The sequence below is a fragment of the Hirundo rustica genome, chromosome 1 (genome assembly GCF_015227805.2).
Source record: "Hirundo rustica isolate bHirRus1 chromosome 1, bHirRus1.pri.v3, whole genome shotgun sequence".
In the NCBI taxonomy this organism is placed as follows: Eukaryota; Metazoa; Chordata; class Aves; order Passeriformes; family Hirundinidae; genus Hirundo; species Hirundo rustica.
In genome coordinates, this window is record NC_053450.1 from 100,012,372 (window position 1) to 100,029,126 (window position 16,755).

At 37.9% G+C, this 16,755-nt stretch overlaps 1 protein-coding gene across 1 annotated transcript in view; it reads left to right on the top strand.

Moving 5' to 3' along the window:
* The window catches only part of LOC120760051 (golgin subfamily A member 4), a 104,302-nt gene that overhangs the window by 86,139 nt on the left and 1,408 nt on the right, over positions 1-16,755 (top strand). The window contains 6 exon segments of the mRNA XM_058422820.1: positions 997-1,131; positions 7,903-7,971; positions 8,555-8,630; positions 10,420-10,523; positions 12,883-12,969; positions 15,381-15,444. Of these exon segments, the coding sequence (XP_058278803.1) occupies positions 997-1,131; positions 7,903-7,971; positions 8,555-8,630; positions 10,420-10,523; positions 12,883-12,969; positions 15,381-15,410 (501 nt within the window). The 3' untranslated portion in view covers positions 15,411-15,444.

Here is a 16,755-nt window from a genome sequence, read left to right on the forward strand (position 1 = left end):
ACACAACTTTTAAAAATACTTGTTTTTGCAAAGCGTCATATAGATGGATTAACTTCCTAGGATTTAGGTTGTTGTATTTTTCTCCTATACAGGAAAAGTTAATTTCCTTCCTACCATTCTTGTTACTTCTCTTTCCGCCACACTGAATACTACCTTCCAAACCCTCAAGAACGGGAAATTGTTGGTCATTGTTTTGGAAAATGTGCTTAAAACTGCTTTAGTAACATCATTGTGCAAATGGCTGAGGAAAGAATTTAGGTCCTTGTCAGTTCCATAATATAGGAATTAATTCTGTGTCATCATCTACCACTTCCATGAAGGTTATGATCTTTATGCACTTACTGGATTATACTTTAATGCTGTTTTAGTGCTCAAGAGAAATAGATCCTTTTTGGAATTAAAAAAATGTAACTAAATGTAAATCCTAACTATGTAATCTTTATTGTTGGAGGCCTGCAAAATCTTGTTGTAGGCCTAATATTTCTGGTCTAAGAGATTTTAGCCTGCTAGCGGCTGCTAACTTTTTCCCAAGGGAAAATTTCTTGAGAAAGCTTCTTCTCAAAACAGACTCAGCAAATAACTATTCTTTCTTAAAACAATCTTTCTCCAGGTGGTGTTTTGCTGTTTCTCTAGTTCAACCAATAGAATTAGAAAGGTGGTGTTCCTATTCACCAATCATGTTAAGTCTTTATTGGAACACCTTATAAAAGGTAGTAAGAATTAGTCAATAAAGCTTTTTCTCTACTCTTTGCCTCCTGAAATATTTAGAGTCTCTCGTCTTTATTTCATGCCCTACGGCAACATCTTGTTAAGCACCAATTCTTTTTCTTGGTCTGTTCTGTAGGAGGCTTCTGTATCTAGCTTTTACACAAATATAAAACATATCCTTTCTGTGTATAGTATAATGTTTGTTGATTGCTTTATGTCCACCATAGTTAAAGTTTTGAGTAGTTAGATGATTAATTGTATAAGTAAGTTTTTGCCTGTATTTTGAAGTCTCGTGAAGAGGAGATGACAGCAAAAGTTCATGAGTTGCAGGCACAGCTGGAAGACTTGCAGGCACAGCTGGAAGACTTGCAGAAGGAGTACAAACAAAGGATTGTGGAAGAGGAACATTGCAACAGTAAAAAAGTGAGCTGGCACTGACATTTGTTTTTATATCTCTAAGTGTGAAAATCTTGATCCACATGAAATTCTGTAGTTTATTGGTAATTCAACTTTATTTATATATCTGGCCTTCACTTTCACATACAAAATTAATCTCTTTAAAATCTGCAATATTTGATACTACCTTTTTAATTGGTATGTTGAAAAATCTATTTCTGTTATTATTAAGGTGGAGGGTTTTTTTCCTCTGTATGTCTTTATGTTGATTTTACTGTAAGCCCTTTAAAAGGAAAGAAAATATCCCATTAAGTAATTATTAAGTAATTTTTAGAGTGATTTTTAAAAAGCTCACATTTCAGAGGTGTCTGAAGTAGTGCCTTGAATATATTAATTATGGACAGAGGCCTTCATTGAAAGAAGACTGCCTTCATTCCTTTGTCCTTCTAAGATTACATATTAATTTGAGGAATTCTTTGATGAAAATACTACTAGCTGTTATTGTACTGAGGAGAGAAAAAGTGTGCAAGTTGTTGAGTCATTGATGAGAATTCATATTGACCTTACTTTTAAATTTTTTCATTTTTAAAACAGGTAGCCCTGGGGAGAGTAAATTTATATATTCAACATTAGAAACCTAAAGTACAAATTATCTCACTGTCCTAGTGTTTGTTACTTATGCCTTGCACTTGTGTACAAAACCCTTTATATTACTTTTTGTAAATATTCCATGGTATGTGTTGTTTTCATAACAGGAAAAGCAGAAATATTTGTATAAGGCTGCCTTGTATCTTAATTAACTCTTGTTCAGCTACTGCTAGTCTTATATAATCTTATTATCTAGAGGAAAATTCTTAAAGAGACTCCTAACTTCTAAAACATGATTATGGAAAGTCTAAAGTGTACTTTTTCTGTAGGACGTCTTTGTTAACTGCTTCACTCCTAGTTTGTTATAGCAGTCTAGCAGTCTGCTGTAAATACAAGCAGTCATTTAGTATTGTATTATACATGTGTCTTCCAGATTACTGATATGACATGAAAATTGCATCAAATTTATATACCAGCAATGATATTTCATGTATTCGTGTATTCAGCTCAGAAGCAATGCATCCCAACAAGGAGTAAATCAAGCAGAAATTCCAGGAGGCTTCCATGGATGAATAAGGACCTGCTGGACAAACTCAGAGTTTAAAAAAAAAAAAAAAAAAAAAAAAAAAAAGGTCAGGGGGCCTGAGAGTAATGTGGGGAAATTGTATGGGAAGCTAGGGACAAAGTTAGGGAAGCCAAAGCCCAGTTAGAATTGTTCTAGCCAGGGAAATTAAGGCAAAAAGGAAGGTCTTCTCTACATATGTTGCAAATAAAAGAAAGACTAGGGATAATGTGGGAAGGAAATGGGAAACCTGGCTACTCTGGACAAAGAGAAGGCTGGGGTTCACAATGACTTCTGTGCCTCTGTCTTCAATGGCAAGTGCTCCAGCTATGCCACCCAAGTCAAGAAAGGCAGAGGCAGGGACTGGAAGGATGAAGACTCTGAGCCCCTACTTGTCATGGTTTGGCACTGGCCAAACACAAGGCAGCCATTAAAGCCGCTCATTCATCCTCCCCTGCCACAGCTGGGCAGAGGAGAGAAAAAATTAATGAAGGTTTCATGTGTTGAGATAAGAACCAGGAGACGATGCTCCAAGGGCAAAACAGGCTCAACTTAGTAACAAATTCACTTTGTAACTCTAAGAAAATCAGAAAAGGATAATGAGACGTAAAATAAGCCCTTAAAAACACCTTTTCTTCCCCCAACCCCTCCTTCCTTCCCACCAACAGCACAGGAAGACAGAGGGTGAGGTCAGTTCATCACTCAAAGTTTTCTTCTGCTGCTCAAGGAGAGGAGTCCTTCCCTGTTACACCATGGGGTCCATTCCCATGAGAGACAGTTCTCCGTGAACTCCAGTGTGGTTCCAATCTCACAAGCAGCAGTCCTGCCAAAACTGCTGCAGTGTGGGTTACTCTTCCACAGGGTGCAGTCCTCCAAGTACAGGCTGCTCCAGCCTGGAAGCTGAGGGGCCCCGTCTCTCCAGTGGCTCTCCTGCTGGATCACAGCTTCCTCCAAGCATCCACCTGCTCTGGTATGGGCTGTGGATGGATCTCTGCATCCTCTGTGGACCCCCATGGACTGCAGGGGCACAGCTGCTTCACTGTGGTCTTCACCACAGCCTGCAGAGGTATCTTGGCTCTAGCACACGGAACACCTCCTCCCCCTCCTTCTCTACTGACCTTGGTGTCTCCATGTTTCCCCCACATGTTCTCACCTCCACCTCTCCTCTGGCTGAAATTAATACTGCACCACCACTTGGTTTTGATTTTCTTCTTAAATGTGTTATCACAGAGGCATTACCATCATCTCTCGTTGGCCCAGCAGCATGTCCATCCTCAGAGCCATCAGTGATTGGCTCTGCTGGACATGGTGGAAATTTCTAGCAGTTTCTCACAGAAGCCACTTCTAAGGCCCTACCACTACCAAAAAGCAGGCTGAGCAAACCAGCACATCATTCACTGTAGGATAGGATCAGGTTCAAGGCCATCTAAGGAACCTGAATGTGCACAAGTCCATGGGACCCAGTGAGGTTCATCCGTGGTCCTCAGGGAGCTGGCGATGAAGTCACTTAACCACTATCCATCACTTTTGAAAATTTGTGTCAGTCTAGTGAAGTCCCTGATGACTGGAAAAAGGGAAGTATGACTCCCATTTTTAAAACAGGGAAACTGGAATATCAGTGAAACCACACACCAATCAGTCTTACCTCTATGCTAGGGAAGATCATAGAGGACATTCTACTAGAAACTATGCAAAGGCACATAGGGAAAAAAGAAAAAAAGAGGTGATTGGTAACAGCCAAAATGGCTTTACAGGGGGAAGATCATGCCTCACAAATTTGGTGACCTTCTGTGATGGGGCTACAGTGTTGGTGGACAAGGGTAGAGCAACTGACATTGTCTACCTGGACTTAAAGCAAAGCACTTAACACTCCTGCACGACATCCCTGTCTCCACATTGGAGAGACAGGGATTTGGTGGATGGACCACTTGGTGGATACAGAGCTGGATGGATGGCCACACACACAGTTTTGGTCAATGGCTCATTGTCCACATGGAGACCAGTTACATGGAAAGGTTGCAGCAGTGGTAAATAGAGTAGGATAGTCACCTCTTTTGATTGATGATGCTGTGTTTGATGTAGTCGTGGGGTCAGTACTAGCTGGAGCTGATACTGTTCAATGTCTTTGTCAGTAACATTGACAGTGAAATCTGTCAGTGCGGAGTGCACCCCTCAGCAAATTTGTTGAAAACAAAAAGCTCTTTGGTGGGCAGTCAACATGATGGAGGGAAAGGGTAATACCATCCAGAAGTGACCTCAACAGGCTTGAGATATCGGCTGAAGCAAACCTCATGAAGTTCAACAAAGCAAAGCACAATGTCCTACATCTCTGTTACTGCAGTCCCAGACACACCAATGGGTTGGGCAGAGAAGTGCTAAGAAAGACTTGGGGGTGACAAGTGATAAAAAAACTCCACATGAGCCAGCTGTGTGTGCTCACAGCTCAGAAAGCCAATTAAATCCTGGGCTGCATCGCAAGGAATATGGCCAGCACGTCAAAGGAGGTGATTCTTCCTCTCTACTCTGCTCACATGTGGTCTCCTTGGAGTTCTGTATGCAATTCTGGTGTCCCCAACATAAGAAAGACATGAAGCTGTTGGAGCAAGTCCAGAAGAGGGCCATGAAGTTTTTAAGAGGACTGGATCACCTGCCCTGTGAACAAAGGCTGTTCAGGTACAGCTGAGGCTTTTCAGCCTGGAGGAGAGAAGGTTGCATGGTGACCCTATGGCAAACTTCCAGTATCTGAGGAGGGCCTACAGGGAAGCTGGAGAGGGACTTTTTGTCAGGAACTGTAGTGAAAGGACAAGGAATAATGGGTATAACTTGAAAGAGGTGATATTTAGATTAGATGTTAGGAAGGAATTTTTCACTTTGAGGGTGGTGAGACTGAACAGATTGCCCAGGGATGTTGTGGATGCCTCAGCACTGACAGTGTTCAATGTCAGGTTTTATAAAGCCTTGACCAACCTGATCTACTGGGAGGTATCTTTGTCCATGGCAGGAAGTATTGAGACTAGATGGTCTTTAAGGTCCATTCCAACCTGTTGGCATTCTATGACTCCTCAGTTGATCCCAAAAATGTATCAGACAGATTGGCAATGAGCTGTAAAGTATTTGAATATTGAAAATATTAAACTTCTGAAAGTGAATATGTTTGCAATAAACAAAATAAGCATCTAATTTTTCCTGTGTCTGGAATGTTGTCAACTGCTCTCTACTCCTTGGAGTTTCCATGGCAGACTTTGGAGAAACTCAAAGGAGTTCTTCCATCTGTGGAGGGTAATAAACCAGTTCAGAGAAATCCATCACTGATAAACAGCTTAGTTTTAAAAGATAAAGGAGGTTTCATTTGTGGGGGAAGAATACCAGGTTGTGTGGTAGCACCGGTACTTAGATGCAGTTAAATCATCCAGGTTCTAAGTAGTTGCAGAATAAAAATGCAGGTTCATTTTTCCTGAGTGTATGTGTGTGATTTCTCTAGAATACAGGCATCAAACTTTTTTGAGTAATTTTGAGAATTCCAGCTAAGTTCAAATTTAGTAAATTGTTCACAAGCTTTCTTTTGCATAGCTGATTCAACTGAATGTAAATGCCTTATTTGATATTATTCACAATGGTGATTTCATCTCAAAACAATATAATTATTCTAATAGATGTAGAATGTGCACATAATTCCTGGTATATCTTCTGATCTAGTCAAAGCTCAAATATTTAAACTGATGTAAGTAGGCTTTCAGTTTCTGTTTTATCAGTATTTCAGGATTTGATTCTTACTCTGACACAATCTGTTCTGAGGTCAAGAAATAGTTTTCTTTTGTCCTCCTTAGAAATTTAGTTGTTTTTTATTTTTATTCCTGTCTCAGTTTGTCTGTTGCCTGTGCTTGGTATGTTTGTAAGAAACTAATTTTGCTTTTACCTGATACAATAGTACATATTTGCAACAGCTACAATAGCATATATAGGCAGCATTACAGAGCTATATGAGAAAATTAGACAGGGACTGTGTAACTTGTCAACATACCCGAAGAGAACTGTATAAAACCACATCTGGACTTTACAATGCATTCAAATGAATTATATTTGCCATGGTATTTTTTTGTCTCACTTTATTTATTTTTTATTTTGTTGCTTTGTAACATTTTTCTATTTTGGTATTGATTTTTTTACCTTTCAGCACTAGTCAGTTTGAACTGACTTGTTGCAACTTTTTGTGGTGAACATTTTTGTCTAAAAAAATGTCTAAAATCTGTCTAAAATCAGAGACTGCCAAATCACAGAAGTTTGTCTTATAAAACTTTCTGTGTTGCTTATTATCAGACTAGACCAAACATTGCACCAAACATAACCATTTTAACATGAAGTGTACCCTAGACATTGGAACAGTATTTGTCTGACTGTAATAAAAAGTTGGCAATTAGTAACAACCTTAACTGTTAATGTTTGGAGGTCAAAATGTCTGGAATTGTCTCTCCATATGAGAAAATAAATGTCTGATTGAGGTTTTCAGAAGCAAGAATTTAACTTAGAAGTTTGAGATCTTTATTTCCCCTGTTTTTCTGTTTGTGGTGTGTAGGAGACCCCTCAGATTTTATCAGCTTGAGATGGGGAATAAATCTCCTTTTTGACACAATTGCAAAGAGGCTTGGGAAGAAAAAAGTAATATTGACCCTGAGATCAGCTGAATTGGTTAGAGCATGATGCTAATTATGACAGAGTCACAGGTTTGATCCCTGCGTGGGCTATTCACTTTAAACGCTGGATTCTGTGTTCCTTGTGGGTCCCTTCCAATTTGTAATATTCTGTAATTCTGTGAATACGTACCATTTCTGTGTTAAGGTTTAGCCTACCTTAAAAAAAAAAAAAAAATCACACATAAATTATTTGATGTTGAAATGCTTATGCAACTTTGAGTTCTACCCATGACTACTGAAGCATTATTTTCCTTAGAGTTGAAACACTGAAAGATGAAATTTCAGCTTAGACTTCTTTCTGTACTTCATAAGCATCTTTGCAAGATGTAGAGCTCATGCAGCTCTTAACTGAAGCTGTTTTCAGGTAAATGCTCACATTTCCAAATGTGACTTGAAGAATTAAGGAAAAACATAAAATATTCTGAATTGTATTAATTCTAGTTAGGGTATCCTGTGATGTGTTTAATACTTATTCAGTTATTGTTCATCTCCAATATGCATTTCATAAAGATTTGGAAACCCTAGGTTCTTGAAGTTATATTTATGATGATTGTCTTACAGAATCAAATGAGATAATTTAAATATCAGCTTTACATACTGTAAATAAGTTAAACTATTTATAAGACTAGTTGTTATTAGGAATTCCAGTTTTTTGTCATTCTCATTTAACACACTGTATCAGAACTAGATGATTAATATTTCTTTCTCCAGTGCTTGATATAGTCAGTATTTTTCATACATTTTAATCTAAATTTTTATTGTTATAGGTCACAATAACAGAACTAAAGGTAAGTCTTACATGTTACTGATTTTCCTCTCTAATACTTTTAGTTGTAGAGCAGTTTTAAAGCTGAAATACTGCTTAGAAGTTTGTGTGTGTTAAAAGGCAAAATAGGTTTATTGCAAAGGTGCCTATGATATGGTTTTGTCAATTTCCTTATGTGACTGTCTTTTCAGGCACAACTTGCACAGAAGACAACACTAGTCAATGATTCAAAACTGAAGGAGCAGGAGTTGAAAGAGCAGGTGAGGGTGAGGTTGAATGAGTAAGAATAGGCTTGTTTGATACTCTGTGTTTGCAGTATTAAAAGGTTTGTTCAAGTGATGATGTGGTACATCTCCATACAAGGTACTATGAATATAATAGACAAAAGAATAGTTTTCACTCACACTTGCTCTCAGGAGATCTGTGTACTTTTCAAAGTATTCATCTATCCCCTGAGAATAAAAATACCACATGCTTGTGATGCTGATTAGCAAAGCAATTGCACAGAAGAGTGCACTTAATGAAATTCTGGATTTTTTTTTCCAAAACTAAAACTTTTTTAATGTTTAAGTACAATTTTTGTATGCTTTTGTATCTGTGCTTATATATGAAACAGAAACAAATATATAATATATGCATAACATCTGCTACAGATACTTTTATGTGTATATACACGTACAACATTAAGAAAGTTGTTAATAACACAGTTTTAATGCTTTTCCTTCCTTAAAAAGCAAATGTATTTTGCTTTTATAAGAGATGATATAGCTGGAAACTGTTTCAGTTATGCTTATTTTAGCTGCTAGTTAACACCGTTTATCCTGTCAACTGTTCTCTATTTAGATTCATGTACTGGAAGACCGGCTGAAACATTACGAGAAAAATATGTATGTCACATCAGTTGGAACACCATATAGAGGTAAGTACACAGTTTTCACCACAAATAAGTTTTTCATTTTTTAGATTCATATAGTCTGGTCTAGAAAAAAAACTTCAGTCCTTTCTAAAAGTTAAATAATACACTTATGACATCCTGTTTTCTCTTGTCTATTATAATAGAGTTGGTGTGTGATTTCAGGTGACCAAATCCCACAGCGTTTTGTTTGATGTTTTCTTTTTTATGTCATCCAGTTAAGAGAGCTCTGAATCAGAGTTCTTAAGCTCTCTGCAGTGCAGGACCCAAAAGCATCCAGTAGACAGGGGCAGAGAAGAGCACGCCTACGGTAAGGCACAGGCAGGGACAGGAGATCCCAGGCAGAGGTGGGACTTATCCCCGGGGCCCTTGGCAGGAGATGGTGGGGGTCTCAGGGGAGGCTGGTCCCCACCACCCAAGGCCTGTGAGCAGCCCCAGGACCCAGACTGGGTTTTGCAAAAGTAGACTTGCACTGCTCATGTGCTGTCCTTTAGACACTGGTGGCTGGACACTTTGGAGTATGGGCTTCCCTCTTGTGATATACTGTTCCTCTCAGACTCTTTTCACATAAGATAGAAAAATGCATAGGGAAATAAACAGCTATTGCTCACTTCCTAAAGATTTGTAGCTGCTTGGTTGAGGAGTACATACTGCATGAGACTCATGGCTCAAGCACTGAGCCTTGCTAATGTTAGAGATGTGGGGTTTTGCCATCCTGTGCAGACCCATCTTAGCTGAATGATCTCAGAAGACTTTCAAAAACCATGTCACACTTGCTTTTTGAAAATTTGTGCAAATGGTCAAATTATCTCAGGATGATCGATGTCTCTCATCCCCTCAGAAGGTCCATGCCTCCTTCCCCCAAGGTGACTGAGCCAAAGATAGGAGATGATTGTGGTTATTCGTTGCCTTCTGCTAGTGCGGGGCTGGGTAGAAATGTAATCAAGGATTTCCTCAGCATATACTGGTATGGAGAGAAGCAGGAAGCGTAGCATAGCATTGCATACTTCAGCTGGTAGGGACCAACATCAGTTTTGTAGTCCAGCTGTGTGACCACTTCAGGGCTGATGAAAAGGTAAAGTAAATTTTTAAGGGCACTATCCAAATGCCTCTTCACCACTAAAACATGAAGCATTCAAACACCTCTCCAAGAGGTCTGTTCCAGAGTTTGTCACTCTCTTGGTAAAGAAATATTTCCTCACATTGAGTCTGAACTTCCCATGATAGATGAAGGTTTCAACCATTTTCCATGTGTCCTGGCACTGCGTACCAGGGAGAACAGAGCAGCACCTACCTATCAGCATCTCATCAGGAAGCTGTACAGAGCATGGAGGTCACCCCTTAGCTTCCATCTCTCCAAATTAGATAAATCCAGACTTCTCAGCTGCTTTTCAGAGGACATGCCTCCCAGCACCTTATCCAGTGGCAGAGGTACCCTCTGGGTACCTTCACATCCTTTTGAAATGGCGGGGCCCTAAACTGCACACAGTACTCAAGGTGAGGCTGCACCAGTGCTGAATAGGGCGGGATAATCACCTCTTTTGACCAACTGATGATGCTGTGTTTGATGCACTCCAGGAGGAGGTTTTGCTCTCTTGGCCACCAAGGGTACATACACTGATGACTGCACCTCCTGCCAACCAGCCCCCGCAAATGCCTTTCTGAAGGGCTGCAGTTACTCCATCCCAGGTGCAGAATACAGCATTTGTTCTTCTTTGGTTTCATGCCATTAGTGAAACTTGGATTCGGATGAGTGACTCTCAGTATAAATATTCTCTTTTTTTTGTTTACACAGATGGAAACCTTCACCATACTGATGTTTCCCTATTTGAGGAACCCACTGAGTTTGAATACTTGAGGAAAGTGCTCTTTGAATATATGATGGGTCGTGAGACAAAGGTATAGAAATTTGTATATTCTGACAGGTGATTCAGATTAAAGTTTAACACCCGTGCTGTATAAATGTGAAGTACCATGTGTTTGTGATTTGTTATATGCTGTTTATTTCTGACACAGGATTCAATAGGCTTTCACATTTTTCTTCCAAAGAGACATGTTCCATAACTTCAAAACTTCAGCAGCCTGCCAAGATAAGTGGTAGGTGGAGGGGGTTTTCACATCACTCACCACTGTATCTATCAAGACAAAAAGCTTTTGTCCTGGTTTGGGACAAATTTGGGAGGAAACCCCTGTAGAGGATTCCTCTAAGGACGCAAGCCCAAATGCCCCCCCCCCTCCAACCAGTCCGGTAAAAAAAAAACCTCTTTGGAGAAAAGTGGAAAAAACTATTTTACTGAACAAATGAAGTGCATACAAGTATAAAGAATGAATAATATGAAACAATAAAACCTCTCCTTCTGAAGTGAGATGGCAAATCGAGAAAGTCCTTGCCGTGGGTATAGCTCAGCTCTCTCTCGGACTCTCCTCAGTCCCAGTCTCTCCGGCGCTGCTGGAAAATGCCGAGGTCCAGGCCCCGGTGGGCCGCAGGTGCAGCCCCCAGTGCTCCCCTGGGTTTTCAGTCCAGAGCAGGTTTAAACAGTTCCAAGAAAAAGGAAAAAAAAAACAGTCCAGGGAACTTCTCTGCCCTAGCTAGCTGAAAAAAAAAAAAAAAATCTCTGTCCTGCAGTCTCTCCAAGCCTCCGCCGAACACGCTGTCCGCAGAAGAATGTGTAGGAGTCAAGCAGTTTTCTCAAAACAAACTCTGCGCTTCTCCTTGCTCTTAGAACCAGTCTTAAAGGCACAGGACTCAATATACAGCACAAACAGAACAGACGATTGGGGATACAAGCATCATAAAGTTACCCTAGGACAGCTTTATGGATAGATATGGTTTTATCAGCAAAACTCCTGTTGTCATTCAAACAATGTAAAATGAAAGCTGGTATGCACAATATTAGCAAAAGTGATCTTTTGATGTAATCTTGATACAAACATGTCAAGACATGGTAAGTAATAGTTGGATTAAGTAACAGTTTGTTAATAGCTGTGTTACCAGCTGAAGATGGTGAAATACCTCTTCAGCTGTTGCTTAAAGGTGTTTCATAGTATTCCAGAATCTGTACACCTTAGATGTTATTAATTCACTCTTAAAAGCAGCAAAAAGCTTGACAGTAGGCATCTTGATTTCATCTGCTGGTTTTCTTTCAGTCATTAGATGCGTTACTGGAGGACACTTAGCAGCTTAGTGTCTGCTCTCATGAGGATTATATAATATAATGATAATTTTATGGATGTGTCTTGAGAAGTGGTTTCATCCTGCTACATGGACTGGAAAACCATGACCAGTGATGATGTGAATGATAAAATTTTTAAAAACAGTTTTAAGTGTGCTTGTAAAGTATTACTGTACTTTCCACCACCGCTCCCAACACAGTACTTAAAGGACTGTGAGTTAAAAGATCTACATTGTAATTTATCTTCTCAGATATTCCTTTCTCTCAACTTTTATCTTCCTGGACAAGAAAAGGCAGTTTTTTTAATCTAATTTTGTCTTTTGAGATCATTCTGGTGGCCCTTCTCTGTGCATGATCCCTTTTTTAGCGCAAATATGTATGCCTTCTCTCAAAGGTTTTTCAGTAGCAGAATTGGTAGTGTCTCTGGACATGCTTCCTCTTTATTGAACAGAGTTCAAAAGAATCTCTGCAAATTATCTATGATGTATTGCCAGTTATGCATCCTAGTAAATGATATACTGGAATGCAATCAAGACTTTAATGAATGCACCAGTTGGTCTACAGTATTGGAGACATAAGAGAAATGTGGAGGTTGATACAGATCTAAGAGTCAGGAATTTGTGTCATGACTTGTAATATGCAACTTATGACATTCTTTGTAAACTACTTGGCCAAAGTGTGTAATGTGTCTTTGTAAGGAGGTTTTACTCTCTTGCCCTCCAGTCCAGCTTTATTATTTGCCTCTTGTTTGGCAGGATATCTGCAATAAGATTGACAGATTGCTTTTTCTAGGCACGCACTTCATCTAGTATGCTGCCTTATTAATGGACTATATCTTTGAGCATAGATACCATAGAACTTACATCACAGTATAGTAGCTGAAGTTTGTGACCATGTGCAAACATTGTTTTCATATAATTCACATCATACATATACAGTGTGAATCAAATAGTTATATCTTACTGATTTCATTGTTTTCCATTGACATTAATAAAATAGTATCCAATATTATTAAATTAATTTTAAAATATTACAAAGTATTTTTGTGGTGTGGAATTATTTATGGATAAAGTGCATCTCTTTAGACAATGGCCAAGGTTATAACAACAGTGCTGAAGTTCCCAGCAGATCAGACTCAGAAGATACTAGAACGAGAAGATGCTCGACCAATGGTAAGTTACGTAAGTAAAGTTTATGCAAGAGGATTAGGTTTCAAGAATGAGGAATTAAAACTTTTTCATGTCTTCTTTTCCCTGTCTCCACATTCAAGTGTATTCCTTTTCTCCCTCTTTCCCTCTTCTTCAGTGGAATATCAAATTCCAGCTCTAGGTTTAAGTTTATAGCAAGAGGGAGAAAAAAAGCAAGCATGTTTTCTTTACTAGTATTTTTCTTCAGTTAAGACATATTTCTGATAGCAATGGGTACAATAGGACCAAAGCAAGTTCAAGCATCACTACTAGTCTGTGGATGAATTTTCTAAATTAAAAAGGTAATCTGACATATTAAATATAAATATAAATACATATAATATATAAAATTCATGCTTCTTGAGTTCAGAAGTTTTTGTGGAGTCATACCAGTTTTTATGAAAAATATATCAAGAAACATTTTTTCAGTGCTGAGATAAAATTTCTGGCAAAAACAACAGGCATTTTACTTGTAGGATAGAAAATTGATCACCTCAATCATCTGAGATATGTGTGTTTGAAGTGAGACGTGTACAGTTTTATCCTAAGTGGGTATCCTAACAAGCCTGGGGTTTTGATTAGTTTTGGGGTTTTTTTTGTGTGACCCTACCTTATTTTTGTACTGAATAAGCATGAAAATACTTTCGTTCACTCTAGGTCAGGACAGGTCAAAAATAAGAGGCATCAACACTTTGGTGTTGTCTTTTTTCCCAGTTTTTTTGACATTTGCTTAGTATTGACCAGTTGAGCTATTTACTAGAAAGGTGAAATTTGGTTTGAAAAGCAGATGCAAAAGGAGATAAGATTATTTGAGCATAAGCATTTCTTTGTATTACTGTTACTGTTTTATGTATTGGAGCTACTTTTGATTAAAATTAAAAAACGGCAGTAATAGTCTCCTCTACATTGTATCTGGAATCAACAGTGTGATCCCTCTCTTTGTGGGTCACCTTAGTGAAATATTTAGGAATTAAAGTGAGAGGAAGAATTGCATTCTGTTTCTCTCACTGACCTTGCATATGTATTTATTTAGTGCCTGCAAATACAGAATAAATAAAAATATGAATAATTTCACATTTCACTTGAAGTAGATACATTAAAGTCCTGTTGATTCACTGAAAAAAAAAATTTAAAAGTCTGTGTTTTCATCTTGTAGTATCACATCTGAGGAAAGTGCTAAATACTTCCAACATTTTCCTGTACACTTAGTTTGTTTGTGAGTCTTGCAATCTTAAATATTTTAAATAATTTTAGAAGATAAAAATATTGATTATACTGCAGCTCCAGTAAGTATCATGTGTCCCAAGCATGATTTTTTTCTCTCTGACATTAAATAGGAAGCTGAGACTATTCTGTTGTTTTGTTTTGGTGAGCCAGAGTAATATTTAAATTTTGAAAACAGAGAGATGGGTCTTGTTTTGCAGCCACTTCAGCTTTTTTATATTTAAACCTGTTCTTCCTACAGCAGACATTCACAACTTCTGATACAAAATAAAAATTTAACTTGAATTCATCCAATAAATTTTCATCCTTGGTATTAAATTTTGGTTAAAACACACAGTGAGGGTTTTTTGCAGGATACAGGTGCTCTGATTTGTTAAGGATATCATTGTTGAAATAGCTCTCAGGTTTCAGATAGCAGTCCCTTCTTGGCTCATATCTAGCCTATGAATTTTCTTCTTTCCAAATCCAAAAAAGAGATTGAGTTGGAAATGTAACGGAAACTCAAAGATTAAGGCATATTATGAAGGAAGAAGTATTTTTTTCCTTCACTTTCAATGTTACTATGTTTGTTTGCTGAAGCACAAATCATTCTGCAGATGAGTCTTCGATAGTTCTGTTGAGAACTAAAAAGTTGGAGATGTCTTTATAAATTTTTCTGTCAAGAAATATGCTTGGGTTTTTTTGTTGTTTTTTATTTATTGGCTGACATGGCACTAGTGTTTCTCCATACTTAATATTGGACTGATCCTAGTATATGAAAATATCCAATGTTTAGCTCTCAGAAGCAATGAAGCTCTGAACTAAACATAAATGTGCATTTTAACAAAAAGCTTCTAGTTTACTGCTTAAACATCTGTAAGTAATTTTAATGTGTAAATTATTAACTTACTGTACTACTAGAGTAAGTGTGTGGTACTAAGTATCTGGGAGTAATTTTATACCCTCTTAATGGGCATATATTTAACAAGTTTCTGAAAACTTGTAGCTGTTCCTGGTCAATAAATATATGCTAGATCAATGTAATCTTTGATAATCTGGCTTTTACTATGTAGTTGTTGTGATCTAACTGCAACAATCTCATCCATAGATGTCCACAGAGTTCTTATTTGTTAACACTAGATAAGGCTATCAACAAAGTAGTCCAATAAGCTCTTTTCTTCCTGGCTTTGTAGTTCGCCTCACCTCGCAGTGGTATCTTTTGAATATGCCACCACTCCGTGCTTAGCTAGCGTGTGGGTGAGTGAAGTCTAATACATTGTTGTTTTATGTAAAATGAAATCTGTATTATGCAATTAGTGATTCTTCTGCGTTCTTTTCTTGTCTGTTTTCCTTCATTAAAAAAAAAAAATTAGTTGTATATGCATATGATATTTTTTGTTCTCCTCTTAATCATGTTTTGCTTTACAAAGCTGAGTTTGAAAATGGTAAATATTGATTGAAAACCAAACTTTTTGATTGACTCTAACCCTAAGCATAACTTCAAATGTTGATTGAGCCACAGAATTCTCAGTTGTAGTAATAAAATCAGATTTTAAATCAATTAATATGTAATATTGAATTTTATTGCACTTGGCTTTGTTTTGCATTTATTAATTTTCTGAGTTCCTTTTTTGCATAGGCAAATAAGTCAGATTTGTGGGAGACATGCTGTAGTGCTTGAAATGAATTATTGCATCTTGTAAATATGAAAATTAATTATTTTTAAAAAGATTGATGACTATCCTCTTTCGAGGGATTAGGAATGATTGCATCTAAACATCAGAACCTTTCTGAATCACAGCTTTGGTTTGATATCAAGAGAAGCTAAAGCAGAGAGACGATGGAGAACAATTAGGGGAGCTTTATGCTCTCAGTTTGTGTCTTTCTTCAAGTCTTATTAAGCTACTTCAATTATGAATATGCAGCGCTAATTGTAGCATTACAAGAACAGAACAGCTGTTGTAGGCCTACAGATGCAGGTTGCATCAGACTAGCCTAGTTAAACAAGCAACACACAAGCAATAGCTGGTTGAGAGAGGACTGGGATACGGAAGTACACAGGAAAACCTTTCCGCACTGGCTGATAAAGATTATCATTTGAGTTACTAGTGGTGTATGATATTTAATAAACTCTGCAGATGAATTCTATAGGATATGGTTGATTAATTTTTTTTTCCTTCTTTGCAATTGGAAAGCTTTGCACAGTTGCCAAGAGTTGATTCAGTGCATGTGAAGCAGTTGCTACGTCCTGGCCGAAATGCAGTTGTTGGCCTGCATCACTGCCAGAGCAAAATTAATTAACTTAGGCTATTGCCATTGCCTGTGACCTCAGTGCAATTGACAGGTTATCTTCCTCTCCTAAAGTCATGGAAACACAGCCTTCAACACAAAATAATACCTCTTCCAAAGGAAAAAAATTGTTTCTCTAACAGTGTGTTCTTTTCCATCTTTGAATACAATAGTGAATGCACTTTATTGCACTTTAAATACAGTAGAGTTTGGACTGTTTGCTAACTGCCTTCATCAGTTCTGACAAAATCCGCAGCGGTTTTCTCTAGACCTTGTTGA